This window comes from Sorex araneus, chromosome 9 (assembly GCF_027595985.1).
Source record: "Sorex araneus isolate mSorAra2 chromosome 9, mSorAra2.pri, whole genome shotgun sequence".
Lineage (NCBI taxonomy): Eukaryota > Metazoa > Chordata > Mammalia > Eulipotyphla > Soricidae > Sorex > Sorex araneus.
Genome location: NC_073310.1, coordinates 65492968 through 65508499, shown reverse-complemented (window position 1 = coordinate 65508499; position 15532 = coordinate 65492968). Strand labels below are relative to the sequence as shown.

The 15532-nt window shown below is 49.8% G+C and overlaps 1 protein-coding gene across 2 annotated transcripts in view; it reads left to right on the top strand.

The window, feature by feature from the left end:
- The window catches only part of CELF2 (CUGBP Elav-like family member 2), a 626712-nt gene that overhangs the window by 377455 nt on the left and 233725 nt on the right, over positions 1 to 15532 (top strand). For both annotated transcript variants that reach the window (XM_055147423.1, XM_055147418.1), the window contains one exon: positions 3589 to 3624. Coding sequence is in view for 1 of the 2 variants with exons in the window: in XM_055147418.1 (XP_055003393.1) it covers positions 3589 to 3624 (36 nt within the window). In the remaining variant the exon portion in view is untranslated. The remainder of the gene's footprint in view (positions 1 to 3588; positions 3625 to 15532) is intronic.

The window sequence follows — 15532 nt, the reverse complement described above, 5'->3', positions numbered from 1 at the left end:
CTACATTTCCCAGGGCAGTGAAACATTTTTGAGAATTGGACTTTCAGTGACACAAAATCTGTGGTTGATAGGACAGTATATTCCTAGCGCTAGACATTCGATGAGAAGGACAAATGGAAAATGGCATATATTCCTCATTAAAGACCCAGACACAGCGACTGCACCGCCCTCAACATTCTCTGTGTGGATCCTTCTTCACTTTCTGGCAACTGAGTCATAAAGGAGCGTTTTCTAAGCAAAGCCTAACATGCACTGCTACATTCCTTTTGCTCAAGGGTTTCTTCACACAGGGTGTACATTCACAAAAATATGAATAATTCAAATTATTTGTCAGCAGTGGTAAACAAGCAGAAATGAATAAATCTCTAAAAGCTGGAGTGTTTTGTCAACAATTGTTGCAAGTGTTGAGGTGGGGGCACCCACCTGGCCCAGTGCAATAAAATCGCTTTCTTCGTACATTTTTTGAACTTTTGAGGTTTCCGTGCTCCAATGACATCATCACGTCTGTAGGTGCCACCGCTTGAACTGTGCCCATCCATTCATGACGCCCAACACTTCCTGTCCTTAGGAAGCCGTGCCAAGAACCCTGATGTGGGTTCTGAGAGCACGCTCGGCTCAAACGTCATCCCTCCCTGAGTGTCTACTTTGTGGTGCCTAAATTCGCCCTTTGCTGTAGAGGTGACGCCAGCCCACTCCTTGGAGGGGATGGGTCTGCCGGATGGATACGGCAGCGACTTTGGGCATGAATTATACCCAAGATTCACCACCTAAGAAGTTCTGGTTTACTTCTCAGAGGAGCTTGAGCTTGAAGGTACCTGGCAAATTCCTGTCTTCTCCCCCAGAACACTTGCATTGCATTGCCCCTAGACCCGATTTAACCTGTTTCTCTTCAGCTGTCTCATGTTTCTTCTCTTTCCTGACTTAGTTCTTGTAAACACTTTCACTCAGTTGCCAAAATTCTCTGTGGAGGGCCTTGTTTGGCACCACCTGCAGATGTTTTGACTAACACGGCACGAGGGGGTCATAGTACGGGTGTCTAGAGCAGGGGTCAAGGTTGATGCTAAGCCTGAAAGGCACAGAACACCCCCACCTTGAAGGGTGAGCTAGCCCAGACAGCCTCACAGTGCCAAGGTTGAGCTCTCTCCCTCCACTCTCATTTAAATAAGTTGATTTTAATGCCTTTGCAGCATTGTGTTAAGAGCTGTTGGGGAGGAGAAACTCATATTATCACTCTGTAATTTTGCTTTCCAAAGGGACTGGGACTTTAGAACAGCAAGCGGGTGCTTGTCTGAGTTCCATCTCTGGCACCACAGGTGGTCTCCCAAGCACAACCCAGGGTGATCCCTGAGCACTGTTAGGTTAGGTGCCCCTCCGCCCCCCAAAAAAGAGTAAACACATTTGAAACAAAGAAGAATAACTGTACCCTGGTAACTTGTCCAGGGGTGCTGCCATTACTAAGATCAGGCTCTAAATATAGATCAAACCCTCAAGCACAATGATACCAGGAAAGTTCACGAGGGCATTGAACAAACGCCTGTGGAGTGCTCCTGCGTACAGGTCTCCAGCGGTAAAGCGAGAATGAAGAATGAGTGTGATGTGCAAGGTATTTCTGCTGGGATTGATGAATGTAAATGAAAGGGTGGGGGGTTGTTTCTTAGCGAGCCCCCACAATCCCAGATCCTATGCGAAAAGGGAAGTTTCTGATGCAGGCCCTCACTTCTCGGAAGAGGAAATTCCTGAGATATTCACATTTGGGCTAAGCAGTCAATGCTGGTTATGCCAGAGGAACGGGAACATTCTCTCGGTTCACTTTTGTAGCTGGAGGTTTACGATCATGTGGGTTTTTAGGAAAGAGCATTTCTCTGTGTGCGGAACCTTTAAACACTAAGACAGGTGGATTCTCTGGGGATCAACACCTCCCACAGTGCCCAGGTAGTGCCAAGTCTGTAGGTTGAGAAGGGAGTTCTAGAAGTCAGGAGGACCAGAGATGGTGTGTGGAAGAGGACAAAGGGAGAGGGAAAGTGAGTTTACAGTGGATTCCTTTTTCTTGGGGGGGAGGGTCACACCCGGCGATGCACAGGGGTTACTCCTGGCTCTGCACTCAGAAATTACCCCTAGCAGTGCTCAGGGGACCATATGGGATTCTGGGAATTGAACCTGGGTCGGCTGCGTGCAAGGCAAACGCCCTACCCGCTGTGCTATTGCTCCAGCCCCTACAGTGGATTCTTAACTCAGGACTGACGCAGTTTCTTGGGGTCCGCAAACCACCTAAAAATGTACACATTGGTAAATTTCACTTTACTTTCTCTTTACTTTGATGACATTCAATATTTCAACAAAAAACTCACTATTATTGTTTGGAATTCCCCACCACCCCAAAGTCGGACCTGCTGGAAAGGAAGCATTCGATAATTTGTTTTCCATTGCTGAGAATGAAGAGATATGAGGTCATGTGGCCACAATAGTTTACTGTAGTTCTTGGTGGTGGAATATGTGCACTGGTGAAGGGATGGGTGTTCGAGCATTGCGTAACTGAGACTTAAGCCTGAAAGCTTCGTAACTTTCCACATGGTGATTCAATAAAAATAAATAAATAAATAAATAAATAAATAGAAATAAATGCTCATTAAGTAAAACTCAAAAAAATAAATAAATTGATAAGTGAAAAAAATGTACACATTGGGGGTTACAAATATAGGGGTATATTGTTACATTTGTTGGGTTTAGATGTCTAGATCTCCCCCCCTTAATGGGATTCTAGGACCCGAAGGTCACCATCATCATTCCTGAGTACAATACCTTCAGGCCCTCCGGCGAAAGGTGCAAGTACATCCACTCATGAAGTTCCTCAGCAGAAAGCCTTCCTCTCCAGCCCCTCTCCTCCTCCTCCTCGCTTCCATGTTTCCAACATGCTTCTCTGTTCAAGAGGCGAGATACTGCAATTAGCCATGAGGATGAACTGATTTTGGAAACGTCTCTCTGACAATTCCTTGCTCTAGAGCCTTCCATTAGTGGCTAGCCTGGTCATTTAAATATCTAGAGCATCTGCATCCAACTGTACCAACTATTCAGGCTTTGCAACAAAGGAAGGAGAAATAGCAATTTGCTAGTTTAAAAGTTGGATTTGGAGTTGTATGTACCCCTGCAGACCCTCACCCTCCCACCCACCCAGCAATCTGGCCTCCAGGGGAATGTGTTTCCAGGCGATTCTCAGAAAGAATGCAGGTGCTCTATGTCAGTGAACGCTATCACCTAAAGGAGCCCAAAGGTGTTTTTTTTTCTGTCCTATTTTTCTGCTATAGGTATTGAATGTTTGATTATTAATAATTGAAACTCGGTGAAGACTTACTGCCAGAGGGCATGTAGGTCACATGTGTGTAAAGCTTCTCTCACAAGAAACACTGGAATTGGGTTGGGAATTATTCAATATGTGATTAGTTCATATTACATTTCTAAACAATGTTATAGGCTGTGGCTTCTTCACACATTCGTTCCAATAACAGCTTGGTATTTTCTGTTATGGTTTTATTAGATGAACTGCTATAATTTGTCAAAAATGCCTGAACATCTTTTCTTTTTCTCTTCCAGAGAGACAACCACAGAATTAGCCGGAAGTCTACCAAGGTGAGGCCAGTTTTGCCTTTTCTGTCCTTGATCTCTGAGAGAAGTGCTGTTGGAGAGGCTGTTTTCATTTTCTCTTTCTTACATCAGCTTTCAAGACCTCATAATTCACTCAGTAAATGCAAAACATTTTGTCTGGGCCCCAGATACGTGACATCTCCTGGAAGCAAAGCGAAGGGGTCCGGATGTGGCTTGGGGGAATTGTTCCTGTTGTTCTGAACTCAGATAATGTTTTTAGAGATACGTGTGTGCGCGCACGCGCTGTTCCAGACACAGCATTCCTCGGTATGCTGCTTCCTTGGCCTTGTGTCTAGAAGTCCAGTAGGAAGACAGACATAGTTTCTTTCCTGGGTGCATCCTTTATTGTTACTGCAGCAAAAAATCCATCTTTGGTCTCCGAAGGGTCTCACGATTTCCCCCGATGAATTTTTGTCCTTCGTGTGTGTGTGAGATAAATACATTTGTACTTCTTGGGGCTGGAGCAATGGCACAGCGGGTAGGGCTTGCACATGGCTGACCCGGGTTCGATTCCCAGCATCCCATATGGTCCCCTGAGCACCGCCAGGAGTAATTCCTGAGTGCAGAGCCAGGAGTAACCCCTGTGCATCTCCGGGTGTGACCCAAAAAGCAAAAAATAAACAAATAAATAAAAAAATAAAATAGATATATTTATATTTCTTACTGTCATTTGAAGACATACTTCATCCTGTTATCTCATCAGGGAAGAGTGGTTCATACATGTTGACCAACGTATCATGTGTATTTTTTGGTCTTTTATGTCAGCCTTTAGATGGGGTCAGTGAGGGGGCGATGTTTTTTGGGGGGCTTCCCACAGACTGCAAGGCACATGCCTACATCTCTGGGCAGGTCCATGCAACACTGATGGATGAATGATGGGAGCATGGGTGGCCGCCGGGGAAGGGTTGGAAGTGGGAATCAGGAGCCTCTCAAAACCAAGGCAGAGAGGAGTGAGCAGACTGTGATGGTGAACACACCAAGAAACGGGAGAATCTACACCACCACAATCTGCTACCGGACATGGCGCCTTTGGTTACTTTTATTTTTTCTTTATGTAAAGAAAATCTTTGCTTATGGGCATATAATTAATATTGGAAAAAAATAACCTGCTTACTGTGAGCCGAATATTTAAATGACTGATGTCTTCATTCTTTGGATAATGTCCCAAAGACACGTTGCAACTGTGTGCCGGTTTACAGGGTTCGGGTGGCCCTGTGTTCTGGGGTGTGTGACCCCACTTTTTGTCTAGTTGCAGCGCCTCGCACTGAAGGGGGGCTGCCTGGGCCCAAGCACCCCAGCCTGGTCAGGGGGAGAGAGTCGTGTCACTGTCTGTGTTTAGGGTGAAGAAGGTAATCCTGAAATAATGGGCTGAGGAATGACTTTCAAACTTTTCTGGAAAGGTTAAGGAGAGGACCACCCCCATCTTGTCAGGTGAGACCTACCCGGAGCTGTCGGCAGGCAGATAAAAATGACTTCCAGGTCCAAGAAATCTGGTGCGCAGCCTGAATTCCATTAAGCAGCTTGATCCGGTGCATATCAAGTAGTTATTCCCGCCTGGGCCTTGGAGGGTCTTCAGCTGAAGCTGGTTTCTCTCCGGGTAGTGGGGGGCATCCGGGTGCTTTTCATTGTGTTTGTTGGGGAGACAGCTCCATAACTGACCACTGGTCCTGGGTTTGGGACCATCATGATAGATCGCTGACCTCACCCAGCACAGACAGAGGGACAGAGACGAATAACATGAAGAAACAGGAGTTTACTGGGGTGCGCTCCTGCATGGACCCCCAGCCTCTGGTGAGTCTGGGGTAGAGCTGCACCCTGGAGAGGGTAAGTGGATTTGAACTTGTCTCAGGCAGGAAAGGGAGCAAAGTCCAGTGGGAGAGGCAGCATTGGGGGCTCCCAGAAATGCAGTTGGGGCCCTCGAGCTTGCGACAGGCCACTGGGCCCATAAGTCCTCTCTTTGGTGCAGGAAGTGTCAGGGAGATCTTCGGTGCTGGGAATGTCACTATCTCATCAGCCACCATTTGGTCCCAAGCTCACTTAATACTTCCCCTTGAAGGTCTGTTATCGAGACGTTGAGTGATCTTGAAACCCCATGAAGCTACAATCCCTTTCTCAGGGCAACTGGGCACCATTGTCCTGATGTCGCTATGGGTGTAAGAGTAAACATGGCGGCTCTTGCTCAGCCCCCTGTAAACGCAACTGTGGCTGTCCTGTTCACGTCTCTGCAAGCCCCTCAGACATGGCCACTGGCAATCTTTTCTCTCCTCGTGAACGTGGTAGAAGGGTGCCATGCTTTGCTGGTGATTTTTTTCTCTCGGCATCCAGACTGCTGCTCTCAGGAGACTCGGTATGTCTGGACAGTCCTGGAAGCCCTGGCCAGTCTCTCCAGCCCCAGCTCTCTCCCTCACGTCCTCAAACTGCCACAGAGGAACGGCAAAGAGCCCGGAACACCGTGATGCCATTTAGAACCAGGCACCTGGCGTCTTCTTGGTTCTTTGTTGGATGCTGACTCGTGGAACAGGACATTGCAGATTTTTTTTATCCTTTTAGTCATAAATGCTGACTGAGGCTATGACATGCGGGAAAAAGATGGAAAGCTGTAATTTGGGGCGACTGCTAGCTAGTGATATGTGGCCAGGAGGGGAGCTGGTGGCATTTTACAGCAGGTTTGCGGTTTGGTTTGCACTGCCTCTGACTGTCTTGAAATTTTCCGCAAGACCATTTACAAATATTGCACAAGGGTGGTGTAAGTCACCTTTAATTGCCATACACGGTGTTCACTCCGAAGGTGCCGGCCACCGGCCGCTCGTATTCCATGAAAGAGCGCGAGTCGCCAGGCAGAGCCCGTGCCGCGGTGCTTAGACATGCCTGGAGGTGGAGATGAGGGATGTGCTTTCCGTGCCTGTACAGCCCCCAGGTTTGTTTTCGTTACTAATGATAACCTAAATGTGTATTTGAATTCTTGCCATGCTGAAATTAAAGCCAAGTAATAACATGTCACCAGAAAAAAAAATTAGATTTCACGAGCAACATGCACGCAGCATTGTTATTATAGCATAAATATTAAAACCAATGATCTTGTCGAGATTAAAACAAATATTTAAACTGGCTCCTCACACAGCCCATGCCGTCCTCTGTCGGGGGGCGTGGTGGGGGTGGGTCGTGGGTTCCGCCTTCCTGAATGGGGAGAACTTTCCAGTCTCATTCTGCTTTGCTATGGCCGGAGCAAGGTGCATTTTTTCCCCACGGAAAGCGTGTCTATCAGAATTTTCCTAATGGCCCAGGGAGTCTCACTCCGGTAAAGCATGTTTCCATGCAACCACAGCAAGACCCCAACTTCCCGATGGAAGGTGGTGACTTAGGGTTGGTGCCTTTTGGGGGAGAGCAGAGGAAAGGTATAAGCAAGTCTACGTAAGCAGGTTTTACTGTAATCCCGCAACACTGGCAACTGTGTTCGCAGAAGGTGAAGACAGAGCATCTCAGTGCCTCAGCAGCGCGGTTCCTCGACGTGAGCGGCACAGTGTGGAAAGTGAAGCGATTTAGCTGATCTGTACGGGAAACAGTACACAGAGATTCACACGGTGGATTTGAGGGTGTGGGTGGAGAATTTGGGACCCCACTCGGCAGTGCTCAGGGATTACTTCTTGCTCTGTGTTCAGGGATCACTCTTGGCAGGGCTCAGGGAACATTTGCAGTGGTGGCGGGTGCCCTGGCAATCCCCTAACCCCTCCAGGGGGTTGACTGAGCTAGAGATCTTCCAGGAGAAACTCTACGCCTTGAGGACAATGAGGAAAAGGAAGTTCTCTAGCCTCCTAAGCCCTGCCCGGGGGACTTACCAGCTAATTATAACCCAGAGCTGCTCAAAGATGCCCATAGATCAGAAGATTACACTATGGGTGGCATCCAGAACCAAGGCACAAAAGCCAAATGAATGGTGGAATGATCTGGAACCAGGCTGCCAGGAAAGGCACCATCCAGAAAATGGTCATGGGGTGGAGGCAGAGGGCAACACGCACTTTACATCAGGACTTAGTGTCGGAAATGTTCCCAGACCTCAGACTCAAATGGCAAAAATGCAAACCAGCAAAAAAAGGGGGGGCGGGGGGAGTGGCTCTGTGTAGACATTTTTCCAAAGATATACAGATGGTAACATGTCTGTGAGGATGCGGCAGCATCACGGCTAGGCAGAGAAATGCAAGACAAAACCACAACGTCACACACCTGTTAAAATGTCTTTCATCAAAAGACAAAAGACACAAGTGTCTGGGTGGGTGTAGTCAAAGGAGCTCCTGTGCCCCGTGGGGGGAATGTGGGTGGACGCAGCCACTATGGAAAATGGCATGGTAGACCCTCTGAAAGTTAAAAATAGACCTGCCATAGCAACCCTACCTCTGCATGCTTAACTGAGAACAAGTGAAAATGGTAACCTGAAAACACAGAGAATGTGAGAAACGTAAGACATACCCTTACCCACGTGCACGTGCATAACTGTGAAATATTATTCAGCCATGAAAAATATAAAATCTTGCCATCTACAACAGCATGAACCTCACAGACTTTGTTATCAGCCAGGCCAAAAAAGACAAAAACTAAGACTACAGGTACCACAAGAAAAAGTCAGACTCGCGGAGAAGTGGTTGCTGGGGATAGGAATGGGGGAAGTAGGAATAAGACATAGTTATTTCCAGGTTAAGCTCTTGCTAAATAATCTAGAGCTGAACAACACTTCTTATTACCTGGAGTACCCCTAAGAACAATTCCCCCAACTTTCCTGGCACCAAATCTGGTGCAGTTCAGCCTTTGCAATTATCTGGCATTTGTTCATTGATTCAACAAAGGCAACTTGAGCACTAACATATGGCAGAGAAGGTTGTGGGCTCTGTGATGGAGACAGATAGGACAGAGTTTTGTCCTCTCTGTGGTGGGGTACAACGTAGCAGGAGCAGATGCTGACCTACTGGCTGCGGAGAAGAAGAAAGCAAGAGAAACGCACTCAGGACCTCGGCAGTGAGCTGGACGCCTGTGATGGAAGCAAAGACAGTGAGCTGGACGCCTGTGAGGAAGCAAAGGCAGCCTTGCTGGGTACATCTCCCAGAATGACTAGAGCCAGGGGCTCGGGTGTGAGCGTGTGACAGTGGAGGGCGCGGGCATGGCACCCCGTGGAAATTCTTCAGGCAGGAGTGCAGGGAGGCAACAGGAAGTGCCACCACCTTGTTGGGCACAGTGCAGAGGGCGGAGGTGGAGCTGGAGAAATGACTGCCTAAGGCGGAGCTTACTCCCGCCACCCGTCTACTCCTGTGGACACACCCCAGGAATGCTTGGAGCTGTGGTTGAAGAAGAAACTGGGCAAATGGAGAGTGGACTTGGAGGGAGACAAAGAGTTGGCACTCTCCGCTTAGGCCCACGTGAAGCCGCAGGACTTAACGATTCCCGGGGCATCCGTCCTCTCAGACTCACTACTAGAATTTTACAAAGGGGGAGAGGGTTATAGGAAGATGCCGCCAAGGGCTGGAGCAAGTGTGCTTGGCGTATTGGAGACCTGAATTTGAGCCCCACCACCACACCATCCCCTAAGCACTGCCAGGCGGAGCCCAAAGACAAAAACAAAAAGTCATCTGACCCAAGTGCCTGATTTCCAAACCGTGCTTTTTCCAACTTCCTGATTCCCGCGCCCAGCTCACTGGCTGTCTCCTCTCCTCCCCCCTGTCCCGACACACGTCTCCTGAGCTTTTCCAACACAAGCCCCATGTACGGTCTGTGAAGGAATGCTTCAAATAAGCAGGTTTCCTTCCTGGGGTCGCAGCTGGCTCATGGCTCATGACCCCTTCAGTGAGGAGAGACGCTTCTTGTTTTTTATTATTAATTTGTGTTTGTTTTGGGGTCATGCCCAGCAATGCTCAGGGTTTCTTGTGGCTCTGCGCTGGGGGTTTATTCCTGGCAGTGCTCAGGAGCCAACCTGGGATGCCAAAGATTAAGCCCAGGTCAGACCGGTGCAAGCAAGCGCCTACCCGCTGTACTATCACTCTGGCACCAAAGAGAGCACTTCTGTGGGGAAGACTTTCCTGCCACGTCTGAGCTCTCAGGGAGGGGACATTGGGACATTCTCCATCAGGGAGGAAGGGAGGAATTGGGGTAGAAGCAGTGGCTCTCTGCAGAAGGAAGACCCCCACCCCCACCCACCCACCCCAGCCCCCACTCAATTCAGTGTCCGTGTCTCGCTGGGCCCCTGGGCCCTGGTCAGGACCGGGGACTCTCTCCTCCTGTGCTCTCTCCTGGAGGGCAGACTCCGAGTTCCTCTCCCAGCCTTCCCGCATGTCCCGCCTCCGCTGGACATTTCTGCTTCTTGAGCAGAAAGAATTTCACCCAGACGTGAACGTCTCACCCTAGTGCACGGAGCCCCCGTTTGTTCTAAGCCCCACCTTCCCTTGAGCTTAGAACCAGTTTCAGTCCAACCTCTCTATGGGGGTACAAATCTTGAACTTGATATGGCCAAAAAGATCTTTTGAGTCCTACCCCCGCACCCACCCCCTGCACACCCAGCGGCCCAGCAGAGACACCTGGGGTCATTTGTATGACAGCCTCTCACTGTTTCACCAAACCCTCCACCCACAACCACGCATGATTCAACTCTACCACTTCCGTCTAATCCCTCCACCTCCCCCCTGCAATCTGTACGGGACCCTGGAGTTGCCCCTCCCGTGCCCAGGGGCCTCCTGCTGCTCTCTGGCCCATCTTCCAAAGTCCATTCTCCCATGGCAGCTCGAGCAGCTTCAGAAAGTCACTGGTCAGCCCTCACTGGCCTTGGGTTCAAGGCAGCCACACGTGCCTCTCAGAGGTCCGTGGACAAAGCTCCGCCAGCCGCCTCTGTCCATTTCTGCACCCTCAGTGCCTTTCCCCTCCTTGTCCTTGTTGCTGACACACAGACCTTTCTTCCCTCCAAGCCCCCGGACCCCTATATCCTAACTACCCCTCCCCCACAGTATCACTCACCATCCACCAGCCCGGTCCCTGGCTGCTCCCCATTCGCAAGGCTCCTCCCTCTCACCCCGGAACTCTGCCCCCCTGCCTGTCTGCCAATTCCTCCAGTCCTGCCTATCGGCAGATCAGTCCACAGCAGTGAGAGATGACCGTGAGCCCATTTTAGAGACAGGAAACGTGAAGTCTGATCTCCAGGTGATTGAGCTTCTTCCTTTTTTCTGCTCTCTGGTCTTCTCCTCCCAGACTCTGTCCCACTCACTCTTCTCAACAGGGTGGGAAATGACAGCCACAGACCAAAGCCTGTAGATGTTCTTCTGCGTTGATGCTGATTGGAATCCAGCCCCCCACATCTGGGTGGCTGCTGCCCACATCTGGATTTGTGTTGCAGACCCAGGGTTCAGTGTGGGGCCCAGCTGGGCACCCCAGGGAGCTGAGGCTGCTTCCAATTTACTTTTATTGGAAAAGGCCTCACCCCTGTTTAGATAAACATCCTGGGATGTTTCTTCCTGGGGACCCGCCCCGCCCCACAGGCTTGGTTGGTTCCCTCGTTGCAAAGGCCCCAGGGCCCGACCCCTCACCTCGCCTCTGTGAACAAGGAGAGCAGAGAGAGCAAGTTGACATGCCACTCTCCGTCTTCTCTCTAACTCGAGAGCCTGGAGCAAGTCCTGGTAGCCCTGGGTTCTGGGTTCTCCTGGTGCCTGGCGGAGCCTGGGCGTGAGAGGCCCTGGGCGAATATCCGTGGGATACCGTGACTGTGTGCAGGAGCAGCTGCCGGGTGAGGGGACGCACATCAGAGCTGGGGAGAGGGGCTCTGTCCACGCAGGCTTCCGGGAGCACAGTGGGCAGCTTCGCCAAGCCCCCATTATTTCTCTGTTCCGGAAGCTGCAGTACCGAGGCCATGGGGTGTGTGGGGTGGCCCAGGCAGCTGCCGGGGGAGGCCCCTTCCCCTGGGCAGCCGCTGCGGGCGGCCCCTTCCCCTGGGCAGTCACTGCGGGCGGCCCCTTCCCCCGGCTCCCACACAGCAGCCTTCCTGCTCTCGCCTCACAGAGACTGAGGGGTGGGTGGAGAGGAAGGGGTAGGAGGGAAGGAGTCTGGGCTGCTCTCTGGTCCCTCGGACGTTTGCAAGCTCACGCCATCCCGAGAGCCCACCCTGGGGCTGGCCCGAGCCTAGCTGCCCTCTCACACGCCCCACCACGTTAATGCCTTCCCACTGGGCATGAGGACTTCGGCCTTTGAATTTGAAGTTGAGGCTGCTCTAAGATTCACTCTATAATGGCGTACACCCGGGTTTGGCGGTGTGCGGGATGGGGGTGGGGGGGCGGGGGGGAACAGCCTTCTCTCGAGAAGCATGAATGGAGCAGATATGTCTGTTCTGACATCCTCTTCACTCTGCTTCCTGCTTTACAACTTTTTGGCCCCCAGAAAGATTCATCTTATTGTCTGATATATTGAAAACCTACATTCGACTCTTACTGCGATGTTTAGAGCCAAGACTGCGAGTGTGTCAGCATAATGGTTGAGAAGCGGGGACTGGGGGTACGTAGAGAGATAGTACAAGTGTGGCGCTTGCCTTGCTTGTGGCTGACCTGGGTTCGACCCCCCGCACCACATATGGTACTTTGAGTTCCACCAGGAGCGATCCCTGAGTGCAGAGCCAGGAGTAAGCTCTGAGCACCACTGGGCGTGGCCCAATGAACAAAAATAGAAAGTGAGGGAGCAGGAAAGAACGTGGCATTCAGAATGCACCCAGGTTCGATCCCCAGTACCACACGTTCCTCTGAGCATTGCCAGGACCTGCTCTGTCCCCAGGCACTGCCTGTGTAGCCCAGGTAATCTCCAGCATCACGTGACCCGAACAAAACCACATTCCTGGGCCCTGACAGTAAACCACAAAACCAATAGGTTAAGAATCCGTGGTGGGCCTCTGGTCCCTGAGCACTTTTTTGGAGTCCCTAAAAAATATGGAAGGAAGGAAGGAAGGAAGGAAGGAAGGAAGGAAGGAAGGAAGGAAGGAAGGAAGGAAGGAAGGAAGGGAGGAAGGGAGGGAGGAAGGGAGGGGAAGGAAGGAAGGAAGGAAGGAAGGAAGGAAGGAAGGAAGGAAGGAAGGAAGGAAGGAAGGAAGGAAGGAAGGAAGGAAGGAAGGGAGGGAGGGAGGAAGGAAGGGAGGGAGGAAGTTGGCTTAATCTTGATCCTGTCCGTACTTGACAATTCAAAGGTATTCTTACTACCCATGTCCCTATGACTCATTTGCAGTTTGGACGAAAGACAGTTCCCATCCCATAGAGCCTCTGTGAGAAGACAGTCTTCGAAAAATATTTAATTCTGCTCCTGACACCCAGCAATAAGCAGTACAGGCTGATTAAAGGCGCCGCCATGCTAGTTATTGTAGCACACGTGGGCAGTGTTCTTCTCTAAAACATGCCCCGTCACATTGTGGGTGGGACGGCACAGAGGTCAGGGAGTCAAACCCTGGTTTGTGTTCAAATCCCAGTTCAGCCACTAGCTCTGTGACCCTGGACAAGTTTCCTGCCCTCTCTATGTCTGAAAAATGGGATAACAGTAGGAGCAGCTGTTCAGAGAATTAAACAAAGTAATGTAAAGAAACAGCTTAAGACGGTGTTGTCTTTGTTCTTTTATTACTAGGAAAAGTAAGTTGCACCCAAGTTAAAATTTGAGACAGGGAATAAGTATCAAGCCATAGGCCGCGTAAGCCTCTAATTCAGATATTAATTATTCAGTGATTATATTGTTGCCTTGCTATGAATGATTATAGATTTAAATAAAATACTCCAAACATGAAATAGAAAAGTTCCTTGACCTTGTTAGAAAACATGAGAATTATGATTAGTCCATGAAATTGTGTGTGCAAACACAGCCCATCTATCATGGACAACTCTACCCAGGAACATGGTTTTCATTAATTCTCAAAATTACCTAACTCAAAACATTTCATTCTTTATGGATGTTTATAAGAGTCCATAGTGAGTAAATTAAATTACACTTGTTTTATAATACGATGTTCTGATGTGTAACCGACTATCAAAGGCGCCGTCTTTACAAGGAAAACTTTAGAATATTGTTAAGTTACTCACTGTGTGACCTATTTAAGCTGTTCAGACTCTCCTTGTTGTAGACTGCATAATTAAATTTTAAATGGAACATGATAAAGAAATTATACTGGTGATCTCCAGAGATTTTGATACCCTATTTGGCTCTTTATGAGAGTATAGCAAAGGCATACTTTAAAATTTAATAAAGGCCTGCCCTAATTTTTTTCCTTTTAGATTTTCCTTATCTGCTCAGTAATTCAAAGCTATTTTACATTAGCCACAAGTGTTACCTGAAATAGATGATCAAAATAAAAATTCCTAAAAGCCCATTTATCCCAATTTGAGAATTCCATTATTTGCCCGTGAGAGCTTTTGTGTAGCTGCCGGCCTCCTTGAGAGAAAGCCCGAAGCCTCCCGGATGTGTCACTGTGGAGAATCGGGCCTTTCTTCATTCTGTTTGCAAAAACAGTCCTGGCTTCAGAGCTTTGGGAGCCAAAGGGTAGAAAACGGTTTCTGGCGAAAGATAAAATTTTGCGATGAGAATTCCCTATGTAAAAGTTACACTTCTGGAGAAAATTGAAGGGGAAAAGGGGGGCTTGGGGATGTAAAGGGGGGGAGTCAGAGGGAGAGAGAGGAAGAGAGAGGAAAAAAGATAGAGGGAGAGAGGGGGAGGGAGAGAGGAAGAGAGAGAGAGAGGAAAGGAGAGACAGAAAGAGAAAGAAATAGAGTGAGAGAGTACGAGTGGGAGGGAGAGAGAGGGAGAAAGGGAAAGAGGGGTAGGGAGAGAAGGAAAGAGGGTGAGAGAGTGAGAGAGAGGGAGGGAGGGAGAGAGGAAGGGAAAGGGGGAGAGGGAGGAGGAGGGAGGGCGGGAGGGAGGAAGGAGGGAGAGAGGGAGAGCTAGAGAGAGACAATGTGCAGAAAGAAGGGCCAATGAAGACTGAAAGAACAATCCCGGTGGGAGCACCAGGGGCCACTACAGCCGCGGATCAATAGTTCTGTCCTGCGTTGCTTCCACATCTAAAGGAGCACTGCGGAGATGAAAGGGTCTGCTCAGCCCAGAGACCCTGGCGTGCTCAGTCCCACTCTGCTGGGTGAGGAGCACTGGGAGACCAACCTCTCTGCCTTCCTGCCGATGTCCACCTCTGCCGCCTGTCCACCCGGCTTTGAGCTTCCCCACCCTGCAGAGAAGTCCTGTCCCTGCTTGAGGGTGGCGTGGCCCTCCCGACTCCCCGAATCTTGGCCTCCGTCGATATCTGGAATGTCCAGGTCCCAGGAGCATGTCAATGGCTGAAACACATTCTTCCTTACACACACCCAATTCGTCAACCTCGAAACCTTTCCTTCCAGATCAGGCTTTGTAAATATTTCTATTATGCATTTCCCCCTCCCTCCTTCCTGGCCAAGAGACAAGTTTCCCTTGGGGCCCCAATCGTCCAGGCATCCCACGTTGTTTTCATTTTTCAAACTAAACCTTCATCAACTCACGACACAAGATAAACGCCACCACGGCAGCAGAGAGAAGAACATCTCCATCGAACCCAACCACTGCGGGGAGGAGTGGGGCGCGTTGAAGGAGCCAGACTGAGCTGCACGCAGGGTCCTAGAGAGAATTCCAGTCAGGACCCAACAGGGAACACGGCCCTCTGGTGAAGGACAGGAATTCTTCAACTCCCAGGCAGCCTTCGGGCAGAAGACCCTTCGATTTTCAACTAAACTCTGGCTGTTGTAAATGTCAGAATCATCAGTTCATCTTTCAGTGCCCCCCACCCCGACCTCCTCCTAAGGTCATAGCAACTCACTCCCCAGTCAGGCTTTCAGGGAAATTGTTTTCCTTTGGCCCTTTCACAGTTTCAGCATGTCAAGAA